At 42.8% G+C, this 16,346-nt stretch overlaps 1 protein-coding gene across 3 annotated transcripts in view; it reads right to left on the bottom strand.

Moving 5' to 3' along the window:
• SLC44A5 (solute carrier family 44 member 5) overlaps positions 1 to 16,346 on the bottom strand; it is a 4,403,163-nt gene that overhangs the window by 628,900 nt on the left and 3,757,917 nt on the right. For all 3 annotated transcript variants that reach the window (XM_044085789.1, XM_044085788.1, XM_044085790.1), the window contains one exon: positions 14,748 to 14,832. In XM_044085789.1, the coding sequence (XP_043941724.1) occupies positions 14,748 to 14,832 (85 nt within the window). The remainder of the gene's footprint in view (positions 1 to 14,747; positions 14,833 to 16,346) is intronic.

Raw genomic sequence — 16,346 nt, 5'->3', positions numbered from 1 at the left:
GGTGTCATGTTTGGGGATAAGGTGTTAGTGGAAGTATTACTATTTTGTGTATTGAGAGGAGTAATGTTAGGGGATAAAGAAGGGGAAGTGGAAGTATTACTATTTTACGTAAGTTTTTGGATTGTTTCAATGAAATACTTAAGGAGAGTGGCAATTTCAGTAGCAGTATTCTGTGGTAAGGGGTTGAGAGTTGAAGGATAGCCAGGACAAAGATGATGATTAATGGAACGCCAACATTTTTTGATTTTTTTGTGGGTTACATTAGTTGGAACAGAAGACATTTTTCTTGTTGTTGTTAACAAGTCTTATGGACAGGTTTCTGAGATTCTTATAACTTTGAAGTAGAACGGGACTTATTTTTGACCCAGGCTTTCCAGATACTGACTCTTTTGTGTATAAGGGAGTGGGTATGTTTTGTGAGCCAGAGGGCTGAGTTAGATTTTATTCTGAGTTTTCTGACAGGTGCCATGGAGCTAAGTATGTCTAGGAATATTTTATTAAAAGATGTTTCTGCCTCATTGAGAGGGAGGTGTTGAAGGAAGGACCATTTTATGTTAAGACAATGTGGAATTATAAGTATCTGTGTTGAATTAATTGAGTTTACAACAACCTCTGTAGAGATGGTCTTTAGGAGTATGTTTGGAGAATCTATGGATAAAGGTTGGGGAGTGGTCACTAAGAGAGTTAGGAAGTACACCAGGGTTGTGATAGAGGTTGGGATCTGAGGTAGGAATCCAATCCAGGGTAGGTCCAGAGGTGGAGTTTTTGGTAGTATGAGTAAGGGAGGATATAAGTTGGTGGAAGCCATGAATGTTGAGACTATGACTAAGAGATGAAGTAAAAAGTTTGGCCCAATCAATGTTAACGTCACCAAGAAGAATGGTTTCATATGGAATATAATTAGCAAGCCAGGACAGAATGTTCTTGAGGATGGGGATATTATTTCAGGGAGGTATGTAGATGGAAACTATGACAAATTTTTATGTGAATTTAGATTACAATTAATGATAAGGAGTTCTGCAGGCTCAAAGTTGGGCATAGAAATTGAGAGTGGAAAGAGAATAAGTTGTTCACTATAAAGGATGGCAACACCTCCAATCCTCTTATTGTTTCTGTCAGAGCTGAAGATGTTATAGCCTGGAGGTAAGATTTCTGCATCTGAGATATGGGGTTTCAGCCAAATTTCAGATAGAGTTAAGATATGGGGGGAGATATTGGCAATCCAGGAATGAAGTTCTGTGATTTTGTTGACTAGGCTTTGGATATTTAAGGAGAGGATATGTAATGATTTAGGGGAAGGAGGTAGGTGGGGGGGGGGGCAAGGGAGTGAGATGTATAATTGAGAGATGCAGGGCCTGGTGGTCCTAGGTTGGGGTGGATGTCCCCACCGAGGAGAAGTATTTCCAGGAAAGTAATAATGTATGTGAGGGGATTTAAGGAAGCAGAACTTCTAGGTTTTGGAAATATGTTAATCTTGAAAAGGTGTAAAGGTGAGGTATGAAAAAGGGATGGAGAGATGAGCTGTAGGTGAGGGAGGGTGTTGGTGATGTGAGTGATGGGGAGAGTTGGAGATGGTGTTTGACAGTGAAGTGGAATGTGGAAGAGGTTGATAGGAAAAGGAGGAGGGAGGCAGAGAAAGAGGTAGCATGTTGATATGATGAGTAGTGTTTGAGAAACAAGACAAGAGTTAAAATAGTGGTAGTATGTTGCTCTCGTAAGAGGTTCTGGGAATAAGGATGGGTTACTATTGTAAAGTAGGTGACAAGAAGAAACAGGTGAGGTCAGCTGATGTAGGAGGGAAGTAGTGTAATTTGATCAGGGAGGAGGAGAGTGTGGAGAGACAGAAGACAGTAGAGAGGTTTTGTTAATTGACTGGGGACAGCTACTTGGCCAGAGGGAAGGAAGAGGTGTGGCATAGATGGTATAAATGTAAAGAAAATGGGGGTGAGTGGGAATGGGGGTAGGGTAGAGCAGTGAAGTAAGCCCAAGCTCAGTGAGGGTGAATGGGGAGGGTTGGCCCAGCTGGAGGAGACAAGAAAATTGGAAAAACTATCAATTAGTCAGGTAGTGGCTGGTAACTAACACTCTTCACAAAAAAATACAAGTGAGGGAGCAAAAAGTGATGTTTACAGGCAACGGTCTGATGGTTATGTGACATGATAGTTTATTTTAGTTATACGTTTGTACAGTTAAAACTCTACATAAATGTAAAAACTACTAGGGAACAGAACACTAGTATTTCTTAGGCAATGCTGCCTTCTGATGGCTGGAAAGGGAAACTAGCTCAACAAAAATGAAAAAGACACTACATGGGGAGTGAACGAATGTTCACCATGTAGACCCTATGAGTGTGCTAACCATAGAGCAGATAGTAGTATAACATACAATGTTATACTACTATCTGCTCTATGGCTAGCACACTCATAGTGTCTACATGGTGAATGTATGAGTGTGCTAGCCATAGAGCAGATAGTAGTATCACATACAATGTTTGATAAGACAGAATGCAAGCACCTATGCTGCTTTAAAAAGGGCGCTCTTTCCAGTTCTAACAGCTTTCCAGGTATTATTTTATAGGACACAGTCCACTACAGCTAGTTTCAAGTTGGAGGGAGGGGGAGGACCAGCAACGTTCAGAAGCAGAGAAAGGTTTCTTCAAAAAGGGTGCTCTTTCCAGATGTCTTTCTATTCCAATGTTGCAGTATACAACTAGTGGGGTTTATCCTTCTTCCTTCCAGTCTCGTCCGGCCAGGTTTCCAAAGTTTTTCAATCCTCAGTAGGTGCACTGGACGTTTGACGTGGCTGCTGAAGTGTGTGCCATAAAGGTGACATCTGCATGCATCAGCCCTCAGAACTTTTCAGCCGGCAGCTGTACATAAGGTGCTCCTGTTATTTGTGGACATCAGATCTCAAATTTTCACATAAGTACCCCATTGGGGAACTCTTCAGTCCTACGGTTTAATTTATAGTTTGTTCATGTCATCCAGAAAGGACAAGTGTAACTGTGGTCGGCAGATTCTCCACAAAGACACACACGACTAGTGTCTCTTTCGTTTGGGCAAGGAACACGACCATGAAAACTGTAAGATTTGTAAGTCATTTGTTTCTAAGACCTTAAGTAGTTGTCTTCAGGCCTTGAACCTGTATTTAGAAAATCAGAGACTAAAGCAAATAATGTTAGGGATGGAAGCCGCACAAGACTTCCCATGTGAACCTCCAAGACCTTGTGTCCTACTTCTTCAGCTGCACCTCTACAAGAGACCCCTCAACCTGTGGCCCATTTATGCCTGGCCAAGGACCCAGCATCCACGAGCACCGATATAGCAGGTACCTGAGAGGATAGGTTCATAGGTTCATAGGTTCATACTAGGCTATCTGCCCGAGGGCATTTATAAGCCTAGCCATAGTTTTGTGGCTTACGCCACCCCTTAGTTTGGAGAAACTCTGCCCATTATTTAGCTGTGCCTCTGTCGAGCAGTGACACTGAGGTAACCCCTGGGGTGTATCTGCAATCTCCCATCCATTGGTCAAGATTCCTCTTGAACAAGGCCAGCGAGGTGCCCTGCCTCACATAAACCGGGATTTTGTTCCACAGCATAGGGAGTCTTTGGGTGATGAATCTATCCCTCCAGCACGTCCTATTAATAACCGTGTCGAGGTTTAAGTCACCCGCCCTTGTGGCTCTGAGGGATCTAGATTTTTTGAGATGAAGCATATTCATCAAATCTGGGTTTGACATGGCCTTGTATGTCAGGCATAGGTCACCTCTGAGTGCAACTGAATATAACTGGAGTTCTTTCAGTCGTGCAGCATAGGACAGATTTTTGAAACCCTTTATCCTTTTGGTGAGGAACTTTTGTGGCCTCTCCAGCTGCTGCAAGTGTCGGGTCAGATACATTCCGAATGGGGCATTGTACTCGATCATTGGTCTGATGAGTGATGAGTATAGGGAGACTATGACTTCCCTTGATCTAGATGTGAATCCCTTCATGATAAGGTGGGCAATGTAGAAGGTCTTCCTAACTACTTTAGCAATATGAGTGTCGAATGACAGGCTACTGTCAACCTGGGTTCCCAGGTCCCTAATAACTTCTTCTGTGTTCAGGGGATTGCCACCTATATGGTAGCTAGGGGTAACCTTATTTTTCCCGAAGGGTATGACTATGCATTTCCTGGCATTTAACTTGAGGCCATGGCTCTGGCACCAGTTATCCGTTTCTGTGAGACCCTTCTGAAGGATATCTGTGTCGGATGTGTTCTCAACTACGGCACCCAGTTTGCAGTCATCTGTGAACTTTGTCAGCCATAACCCTCCTGTGTTTGCTTGTACTTCAGAAAAGTAGATGCCAAACAAGAGTGGGCCCAGGACTGAGCCCTGTGGGACACCACTTGTGACAGGCTTTGAGTCTGACATGGCGCCAGCAACTCTGACCCTGTGGGTTCTGTCACTCAGCCAGTTTGCAACCCATCTTGTAATGTATGGGTTTACATTTAAGTTGATGAGTTTTTCAATGATACCCGAGTGGGGTATTGTATCGAAAGCCTTCGCCAGGTCTAGGTAGGCTGTATGGACTGCCTTTCCTCGCCAATGGCCTTGGTGACTGTTTCGAAAAAGTCAACCAAGTTTAAAAGGCATGATCTGCCTTTGACAAAGCCAAACTGGGTTGGATCCAAAGTCTGCAAATTCCCTATGTCTTTATTTATGAGATCCATTATGATCCTTTCCATGGCTTTGCAGATCAGGCTTGTCAAGCTAATGGGACGGTAATTTCCAGGGTCGGTGGAGGCACCGCCTTTGTGGAGTGGGACCACAGTCGCTGTGCGCCACTTCCGGAGGTGAGACTAAGATTAAACAGCTGTCCTAACTGTGGGTTTAGTTCCTCGTTGAGTTCATGGAGCACACAGCCGGGGACACCATCAGGTCCCATGGATGCTGTGTTCTTTGCCTTGGAGAGAGCAGTTCTCACCTGAGCGTTTGAGATGTTTGGGGGGCTACAATCATTTGGTATAGTTATCTCTTCTTTAGGCAGGGAGGGTGGGGAGAAGTTTGCACTGAACCTGTCAGCCAGTATGTTGGCAATGTCTGTAGGATCAGTAATCTTCACATCATTTAGAACTAATTCTGAGCATATCTGGGAGTTTCCTCCTAGGTTTCTGACATAGCTAAAGAATGCTTTATGGTTGTCTTTAGTGTCCTTAGCTATTTTTTTCTCAAAATTAGCTTTGGATGATTTTATGAGAGCTCTTAGCTTTTTACTTATAGTGATCAGCGGTGTCTTACCTTTTAAGGATTTTGCTCTATCTTGTAGTAGCTTTCTCCTTTTATTGTAGAGTTTGTTTATGGCTGGGGTCCACCAGACTGGACGCTTGCCTTTGGTACAAAGAGTCTTTGTTTTGCTTGGGATTGCCTGATCCATGCAGCCCTGCAGGTGCTGGTAGAAGGCATTTGTAAGTGATTCAGCGGTTTGAGTAATGTTAACCGCCAGCTCAGGGGCCTTAAAGGAGACCACACTAGTCTTTAGAAGTGTGAAGTCGGCTTTGAGAAGTTCTTTACTGTGGTCTTTTTCATTTCGGTGGGGCGGATGAGGACCTCCAGCGATATTAGTTTGTGATCAGATCTCACCAGTGAGGGTATACTTCTGGCGAACATTGTGCTCCCATGTTCGTGATGATGAGATCAAGTATGTTCTCTCCTCTTGTGGGATGGTGACTAGTTGTTCCATGGCATTTGAGTTTATGAATTCCAGGAACTTTTGGGCTAGAGTGTTTGGGCTTGAGTAGTGTTCCCAGTCTATATTAGGGTAGTTGAAGTCACCTAGTATGATGGTGTTCGGAGATACATTTATCCCTCCAGTGTTTTCAGGAAGGCCATGTGAGGTTCCTGAGTTTGCGAGGGTGGCCTGTAACATGCTACAATTTGCATAGCAGTCTTGCCTATGGTTAATTGCACCTGGATGGTTTCCGATGCATCGTGCGATGCCACCAATCTTGAGGTGTGGGTGTCCTTGATGAATATGGATACCCCTCCTCCTTTCTTGGTATTGTCCGGGTTTTGTGGCCGGAACGCATGATATGAGGTAAAACCTGATAGTGCTGGGGTGCTCTCAGGAGCCTTGAACCAGGTTTCTGTCACAGCACAGACATCGATGTTCTCCATACTGAGAAGGGCCTGCATCTTGAGGTTGAGACTTCTGGCATTGAGCAGCATTACCCTTAGTTTTTTTTCTTTGTTTTGTTCTAGGGTGGTAGGTTTAGAATTTGAGCCTTGCCTAAAAAAGGCACTATGGGGGTGGCAAGAGCCTTTTCCAAAATCCTGAATCCCAGGGATGCCACACAATCAAGAGCAGATGTCACGTCCACAGAGGCTACACCGGCATCATTGGTAGATGCTGGGGGGGGGACCAGTGTTCACTCAGAGTTCATCAGATTCCACCTCTGCCATCCCTGCACCTAAACTAAAGCCTTCGGCTACCTGGACGCCTGAAAGGCCCCTTAAGTAAAAACAGAAATCCAAACATCTATCATCCCCTGCTGAACAGCCTACCGACTGGCAAATTTTTAGCCAGAACTTGTTTAATGCCTTCATGGCTCTTAGACCAGAGACTACCACCACCCCCAGTTCTGTGCCTCCCCTCCTCAGCCCTAGGCCTATTATCCCCAGCAGTAGGTCTGAACAGTTGGAGGAGGAAGAGTTCTCTGACCCTTCAGAAGACTCTCTCTCTTACTCTTCACAGATTTCCTCCCCCCTGCGTTATGGATCCCCAGAGGAGGGCCGTATTGAACCAGATTTCCCTGTGGAAGATTTAAATTTTGAGAAAACTATCAATAAAATGAGGGACTATTTCAAATGGGAATCTTCAGATATGACTGAAGTACAGAAAAGGTTCTATGACCTGATCCAAATGGACACTCCTAATCCAACTGCAATCCCTACTACTCACCGAGCTTTCCTGGATGCCTATGCCTCTGCTTCCATAAACCCAGAATAACAACCTCCAGCCCATTGCAGGGTTGACAGACTTTATAAAGTACCTCAGAGAGAGAAATTCTTGATTAAATGTCCTCCAGCTGATCCAGCTAATATCTCCATTTCATCAGATGGGACTTCCAAGCTCCTTCCTACTACTACCATTTTGCCTGCTGATAAGGACAGCAAGACCATGAAGAGATTAGGGAAGAAAATATATACTTCTGCTACATTTTCCTTCAGAGCAACTAATTACCAAATGCATATGACTAAATATTCACTAGCACTTCTGGACAAAACATCTAAGGAACTAGCGGACATGCCTGAATGCGCAGCAAAAACCTCCTTGTCTTCCCTGCTCACCCTTACTGCTCAGGTCAATAGACATTCTCTGAGATGCAGCTATGATGCTACTGACACCTCAGCCTGGTTAGCTGCATCAGCTTCTGCACTCAGAAGAGATTCATGGCTCCGCCTTCAACCCCCCCCCCCCCAGATGACTTTAAGGAAAAACTTACTGATGCTCCCTTAGATCAGCTCTGTTTGATGAAAAAGTGGCTGAACTCTTTACGTCCTTACAAGAAAAAGGCAAGGAATTACAGGACCTTAAACACCTGTTAGTCTCACCCACTCCCAAATTTCATAGAAATTATCCTTCTAAGACTCACTTTATCAGGAAAGCCACTAGGCCCTTGGGCCACTCCAAGCCCATAAAACCCACAAGAAGGCAGGCCAGAACATCTCCCTCCACAAACCAAAGATCTCTCTTTCCTGATAGGGCAGGTAGTGTCTGACTGCCTGCCAAGCTCGCTACCTACCCCCCTCATCCCTCCCCCTGTCAGACCATCTCTCTTACTGTCTCCCTGTCTTCGAACAAATCACCTCAGACTAATGGGTTCTGTCCATCGTAAGGGATGGGTACTTCATGACTTGCATATGTTCACCTGTAAAACTAGGAATGTCCCAGCCACCTCCAAGTCATCTTCCCCTTCCAGGTCAGATTCTACAAACCCTCTTAGATCAAGGCACTATAGAATGTGTGCCCTCAGAAAAGGCTTTTACTCAATAATTTTTCTGGTGAACAGAAAGGACGGCCCTTGGAGGCTCATTTTAGGCCTCTCATGCCTAAATTCTTTCCTCAAGGTACCTACCTTTAGCATGGTCACCCTGCCTACTCTTATCCCTCTTCTGCTATCCCACAGATTCATGGCAACCATGGACATAAAGGATTCCTACCTCCATATCCCTATCAAACCCATCTTCAGAAAATACTTGAGATTCCTGGCTGGTTCATCCCATTTTCAGTTCTGTGCTTTACCCTTTGGGCTGTCTACCACCCCCAGAGTATTCACAAAGTGTCTGGCACCAGTCATTGCATACTGTCACACCCAGGGAATCCAAATATTCCCCTACTTAGATGATCTACTAATTCAGGCAGTAGATAAGACCCTACGCCTTCAAACCAGGACTCTGGTGCAACACCTGGAGTCCTTAGAATTCCTGATAAACTTCCCGAAATCCAATCTGGAACCAGCACAGGACACAGTCTTCTTGGGGTGCAGAATTTGGACAGACATCATGAAGGCATTCCTACCTCCAGAAAAGGTGGCTTCCCTGTCCAAATACCTACTTGCTGCCTCAGGCATCTCACCTGACTGCAAGGCAGTTTCTATGACTTCTAGGCTACATGGCAACTACCATCCCCATGCTACCCCTTACAAGATTGCACATGAGGAAACTGCAGTAGTACCTGAGATCAGTATGGACACAGCTCTCTCATCTTCTAGAGTTCATGGTCTCGTTACTTCCCTGCTTAATGAAAGAACTGAGATGGTGGGTGACCCAGGTATCCCATAACCCAGGGCTCCATCTTTGGATCCAGATTCCCTCTCAAATGATACACACAGATGCCTCAGATCTAGGGTGGGATGCCATATTGGGACAAAGGAAAGTACAAGTTTTGTGGACAGACAGACACAAACTAGAACACATAAATGTCAGAGAAATGAGAGCAATCCTTCTAGCTCTCCAAGCCTGAGCAAGGCCTACTCAAGGTATACACAGACAACACCACTGTCTTGTGGTATATCAACAAACAAGAAGGGATAAGATCCTACCTCCCATGCATGCTAACTCTTCAAGTATGAGAACTGGCCACCTCACAGGGCATCACCCTACAAGCAGCTTACATTCCCTCTCTTCACAGCACTCAGGCAGATCTCCTAAGCAGAACCAGGTCGAATAACCACAAATTGATGCTCGAGAGAGACACTTTCCTTTATCTGGTCCACAGCTGGAGTACACCTCAGATAGACCTGTTCACCTCCTCCAGAAACAAGCAACGCCTGGGCTACTGCTCCGTGACTCAGGACCCCAAGGCACTGGCAACAGATGCCTTCTCAATAACCTGGAAAGGGGAATTCTTGTATGCACTCCCTCCCTTTCCCTTGATACAGAAGGTACTTCTAAAGATTTAGCAGGACTCTCCACAAATCCTCTTGGTGACTCCCTACTGGCCAAGACAATACTGGTTCCCCTTCTCCTCCTTTTGTCCAAGGGCAATCACCACAAATTACCCCCCTCAGTGGACCTCATCACACAGCACAAGGGAACTCAGATACACCCACAGTGCCAGTCTCTACAGCTCACCTTGTGGCTGATAGGATTCTGATCCCCTTTAGACACCTGTATAATGAGGATAAGCTTAATATCCTGCAGGAGGCCAGGAAACCAAACACAAAGAAATCCTACACTGCTAAATGAAAAAGGTTTTCTATCTGGTGTCACAAAAGCCAGTTGGATCCGCTGCAAACCAATATGCCTCTAATCCTGTCTTACCTATGTGAATTAATGCAGACAGGACTCACTTACTTATCTCTAAAAGAATACTTGTCTGCGATTTCTGCCTGCCTCCCCTTAGACCCACCCCTGGCACCCAGACTCTTTCTCAAAGGGGTGTTACATTTGAGACCACCCAGAAAACCATGCTCTCCACCCTGGGACTGCAACTATGTGCTAGAAAAACTTACTTAACCTTCTTCTGAACTGGCGGACAAAGCATCCTTAAAACTCTGCGCTTGGAAAACTGTTTTACTAGTGGCCCTCACCTCAGCCAGGAGGATCTCTGAACTACAAGCCCTTATGGCTATACCACCCTTTCTGGCTTCTATAACTCATGACTGCAGACTAGCACTGTCACCCAGATAGACATGAACTCTGTAAGGACTAACCTGTCCTTCTCCTTTAACCAACCCATCCATCTGCCTTTTTCCCCAACCCACAGGGAGACAGTGAGAGAATTCTACATTCCCTAGATGTGCACCATCAGCTTAGGTTTTATTTACATAAAACCAAACCTATTAGACAATCAGACCAACTGTTTGTTTCCTTCCACGCCAGGGTCCTATGGAAGGCTGTGAGCAAACAGACCATTTCAGCCTGGATCTCCAGGATCATTTCTTTCTGCTACCTTCACCATGGCAAAACATTCCAGTGCAATGTTAAAGCCCACTCCACCAGAGCTGTAGCCTCTTCCAGGGCTTTCTTTAAAGGGTTAGACACCAATTCTATCCTAGAAGCAGCAAATTAGTCCTCAGTACACACCTTCACCAAGCACTACAAACTGGACCAAACTTCTAGAGCAGGGTTTGCCAGGGCTATTCTGTATGGGTTTTTGGAGACAGCTTCTAAACCACCTCCCTTTCTTCAGTGAGCTTTGACACTCACCCACTAGTTGAGTGCTGCAACATTAGAATAGAAGGACATAGAAAGTTGTGTAAAATCTTACCATAACCATAGATGTCTTTCTCTTCCATATTGCAGTATTCCTTCCCTCCCACCTTCCTCACTTCTGAGGCTTACACTTGCTTCTTCTGGGTGACATTTGACTACCTATACCCTTATAGGACTGGCTCCGACTAGGGCTTCTTATGTTCTGAGGACTGGTGCATGCAGATGTTACCTTTATGGCCCATGCTTCAGCAACCAGTTCCGAAATCCAACACACCTACTGGGGACGAAAAAACTTTGGAAACCTGGCAGGATGAGACTGGAAGGAAGAAGGGTAAACCCCACTAGTTGAATACTGCAACATGGAAGAGAAGGGCATCTATGGTTATGGTAAGATTTTACACAACTTTCTTTCTGTTTAAACAGCTTTCCAGGTGTTATTTTATAGGGCGTAGTCCACTACAGCTAGTTTCTGGCTAGAGGGAGTGGGGAGAACCAGCAACATTCGGGAGCAGAGCAAGGCTGATTTAAAAGGGGAGCTCTTTCTAGTTCTGTTGCTTTCCAGGTGTTATTTATAAGGTGCAGTCCATCTACAATTTTTTTCTTCTATAACTCATGACTGCAGACTAGCACTGTCACCCAGATAGACATGAACTCTGTAAAATGATCTCTTCAGTACATACCCTCCTGTTCTACTCCTTAGGTCATGGAGTTGTGAACCATTTCCCTTTCAAAAACTACTCTGATACCTCCAGTACCTGCTGTAGCTATATGTAGTTCTAAATCAGTGTTGAGTTTCAGTGAATCCTCCCAGAAGGATCACTAAAATATTTCAAAAATGCATTCCAAATTCTTATGTCCTCCTTGACCTACCTAGTGAGATGAATCAAATGATGCTACTCTTTCTTTGCTTTCACTATGACACCAATGACCTGGTGACTATCCTGCCTGGACCTATTGTACTCTATGCAAAGTTCAACAGTTCCAATAATTACACAACATTTTCTCTAACCAAAGTAAAATCAATGTTATTGTAAAATGTCCAGAGTAATTGAAAAAAACCTAAGCATGAAGATCTACCTCCTGCTACAGAAAACAAATTCTTGAGCCAGTTGCTTCAAATTATCAGACAATAACAAAACCCCTACTTCACTGCACAGTTATTTTTCTTTTTCTCTTCCCCATTATTAAGAAATCATCTAAATAATGTACTGCTCTCCTTCCTCTCCCAGTTTCTCATATCCCAGTCAAAGTTGCACTAAATTTTTCGAATGAGTCACAAGGCACCATATTTCCCAGAGGCATAGCCAAGAATATGGCTAACTAGTGCCAATCCTGGTGGTATACTGGCTCTAGATTAATGGCTGATTCTATGTCCAAATTCACAAGCCATGGATCATGGATCGTAGCCTGCCCTGATAAGCTTAACTACATTATCCAGGGAAGCATATTGCATCTTGGATGCTTCCCTATCATGTGCTGTCTTTGAATGATTCACCTCTTGTTTCAGACACATGATGAATCAGACAAAGCTGTTGTAGGCACTTCTTTGTCTCAAAGTCTAATGCGGTATATCTTGAAAGACTAAAGGAAACACCAGTTCAATCAATTTTAAAAAAATCCTTTCAATTGCAGAATTTTGTAACACCTTGCAAACACCTCTGTAGCAGGTCATAGTAACTCCTAAACAAAGTCGACAATGGTGAAGCAGAAGTATACAGCCCTAACTGTGGTCCATGTGACCCAGGTTTGATTAACAGCTGAAGTGACTGATGGAGCTGTCTGGCAAGGGTGTGCCCATTCTGGAAGGGAGAGAAGGGTGGAGCTATCACCTTGGAGAAGGCTTGCAATGCAAGTAATGTGTCCTGGAGGCAAAGATTAGGTTTTCCAAGCCACCAATAGCTAGCATCCTTCAAAGTGCATGTGTACGATAAAGTATCTATGTGGGGAAGGCTTTAGAACATGGTTCACTCAGCCCCCCTTCCAGAGGGTGAGGTTAGAGATGTCATATATATACTCACAGCTGAGAAGCCTATGAAGACAAAAGCAACTCTTACAGCTCCCTGAATAATGATCCCCAGTGACTCTCACCTACATAGATATGGTGAAAGTCCCACCACTGAAAAATGAATGAGCCAAAGTCTGACTGCTGGAGGCTTGATATTGAGTAGAAATGGATTCAAAAACACCTACAACTTTCCTAAACTAAGCATCACCTAAAAGATCTTCTTCTTTCGGCTTTTCCCGGTTAAGGGTCACCACAGTGGTTCACCTATTTGCTATGATTGGCAGTAGAGTTTTTATGGTGTTGAGTTGCCAGCCTGGTGCCCAACCTTCCACATAAGGCACACACATGCACGCACTCATGCCTAGGGTCAAATTAGAGTGTCCAATCCACCAACAGCATGTCTCTGGGATGTGGGAGGAAACCGGAGCACCCGGAGGAAACCCACGCGACCACAGGGAGGACATGCAGACTCTTCACAAAGGGCACCCCAGCCGAGGATTGAACCGGAAATCCTCCTGCTGTGAGGCGCCAATACACCTAAAAGATAATCTTGGAAAATGCCACATGGGATTTGTTAGATTTGCAAATAGAAAAAGTCTGTATGGGCATGTTTAGCTTCTTTATAAAGTTATATTATAGAAATATTGTGCTCATACCTCTCAACTCTTCAGATTTTGCAGAATGTCCAGATTTTTGCCTTATATTTTTGGTCTGCTCTTCATTAAATTTGTGGTTTTCTGGCAAATCACTGAGGAGTGAAGTTATTAAATAATGACATACATTTGAGTTTCACACATGTTTCACACTTCATATCCTTCAAAAAATACATGCATAAACAAATCCTACTATTCTAGCAACTTTCTCAGTTTCTAAGAGCAATATTTAAAAGCTGTCCCCTTATTATTGTCCCCTCATAATTTTAGGCTTTGTCTAGATTTCTTGCTCTAAGAGCTTGAGAGGTATGACTGTGATAAACTGATGGGCATAATCATACCCCTCAGCTGTCCAGATGTTTGCCTCATATATTCGGTTAGTTCTTCATACAATTTGTGGTTTTCTGGCAAATTACTAATGGCTGAAGTCAGTAAATAATGACATAAATTGAGTTTCAGACGTTATACCCTTCAGAAAATGCATGCTAATATTAATCCTGTTATTCTAGCAGTTTTTTAAGTTATAAGAGCAATACTTGAAATCTGTCCCTGATTTTGGGCCTTAGCCCCCCCCCCCCCCCCATTATTTTTAGGCTGTGTCTGGATTTCTTGCGCTAAGCAGTTGACAGGTAAGGATAATCAGTGAGCTACTTCATACACCGGCATGATACATTCAGGTAAACGTCTGCCTTCCAAAGTTCTTGATAATGCTACAGATGGCATATATTTTAATTAGCAAGGAGAAAATGAGCACACAGAATTCTCTATGAACAATTTCCTGAGTAAATTTAAAGGCAAAGTTGACATTTGATCTCAGATTATTACTGAGTCATCATAACTATCAATATCAGTGAGTTATTTGCCTACAAAAGGCATTTTGCATCACAGGCCCAAATGGGATAATCTTTCTTACACCAGCAGGTCACAGTCAACTACATTTATTTCTGTGCTGGGAACTCATTTAATATTACCATTCCTGTATAACTTCTCTCTAGATATCACAAGAAAGCCGCAGCAGGTAAACACCTGTTTTATTATAATATGCATTCTTTGTAAGGCCTTTCTCTGAGCTATTTGCTTTTCACTACTGGTTATTAGCGATAATCTGTCTTTACTTCTTATATTGCTTTTGCTCCCCAATGACAGATGAAATGGTTGTTTTGTGGGTGGCCTACCTGCCAAACTGTTAAATGATTAAATAAATAGTGCACCATAGAAAGGATCCATGTGTACATGACAGGTTATTATGGATATCAACAATTACAGAGGCAGCAGAAGCTGCCATCTCTGTAGTAGAGTAATAATAAAACATTAGCAGTAATGAAACAATAAAATCAGTGGACATGCTGTATTCATGATTACAAGGAGACATGTTTCATGTAACACTCACTCATTTGCAGTGCCTTTCTGGCCACAGAACTCTCCGGAACTGTCTGTCGGATACACCACCTTCCTAGGATCTCCATGCACCCATGCTAAAAAAAAATTAATACTTGTTGAGTTTAATGCTCACACATACATAATGCCATGCTTCAAAAATCAAGCTGCTGAGCTGCTCTTATAAATATGAATATGCTTTTAAAAATGTTCAGGCTAATGTGTCCCCTGAGTAAGGGCAGATATTGATTTTCTTAAACAATTCACTACTCAATGAAACAAAATATCATGGGTAAGTCTGAAGCAATCTAAAATATTATTCACAGCACTGCAGATTATGGCTGGAGCAATGCCAAGAGATGAAGTAACGCACTTAAAAGAATGAGAACGAATGTGAAGGTCATTAATGTAGTCAACATTGAGCTACAAAGCTATAGCAAGCAGCAATTAGGAATGTCATCAGAAGTCATCTCCAAATGCTTTCTGCAAAATGCCCTCTGTAAAAGTGTGCTCCTCTTTGGAGATGATGTCGTTGCATACTAATGCATGAAATGGTAATGAGGGAAAACAACTACAAAACTTCTAAGGGAAGCTAAAATGAAACACTGAGTTTAGAGCGTGTATATAAATCTGAGGACTACTGTCGAAAAATGATAAGATTAAGTGCAAGATATTGTACACATCAGGAACAACAGTTTCAGTATCTAAACATATTATTACAAATATATAGTACAGTTTTACTGGAAAGCCCTTGTACATGTAACTCATATGATGTTATATAACCTACCAATAAGTCTATCTTTCTATATCTATATTTATCGGTATAGCTGTCCATTAACTTATCTGTTTGTCAGCAACACTGGTCTGCAGAATCAAAATGTATTTTAGCCACAGCATTTGCCAAAGAGGCAAGCTACACAACCAAATATATGCTAGATTTAAAGAGAAAGAACATACCACTACAAATTATACTATTAGTTTAAAGGACAATGAGCACAAGAATATAGTCAAGATTAACTTTAGCCTGACAGCATGTGCTAGGGAATACACCACTTGAATATAAAGATCATTCCTTTCAGTATAAGTGTGATTAGATATATACAAATGGTGTTACTACACTAATTCAGAATCAGGATCACCTGTTAGGTGTTCTGCTTTACTGAGTACATATTCCTTCTTATTTTCACATAATTTTATTAGAAATATTCACAAGAAGAAACATTTTAGTTGTAGTATATCTGGATTAAAAATTTGCAAAAGTAGGGAAAATGTCTAGCTCAGAATAGAATTCATCATGTGGGTATAGGTGTAGCAACATAAAATATCTGTCTAACCATTCTGTAAAGCAGGACATAAATCAAATGCATGACAAAGGTATGTAGAAGACAAAATGTGTATACTAAGTTACATCATAAAGGTCTGAGCAGAAATGCAAATAAAAATACAGAAGGCAGTATGTATAAAATAATCAAAATTAGCTGCTATAAAAGGAACAATGCTGGCAGAAAGGTTATGAACAACATCACACTAAAATTATGTCACAGGTAAACAAAGATTGGTGGACTATGGCTAAATGAATTTAGTAGAAAAATAGTAAAGCTCCAAATAAAAT

The sequence above is a fragment of the Protopterus annectens genome, chromosome 10.part0, assembly GCF_019279795.1.
Source record: "Protopterus annectens isolate FY-2018-M chromosome 10.part0, PAN1.0, whole genome shotgun sequence".
Lineage (NCBI taxonomy): Eukaryota > Metazoa > Chordata > Ceratodontiformes > Protopteridae > Protopterus > Protopterus annectens.
The sequence above is the reverse complement of the archived record's forward strand: the minus strand, read 5'-3'. Positions and strand labels throughout refer to the sequence as shown.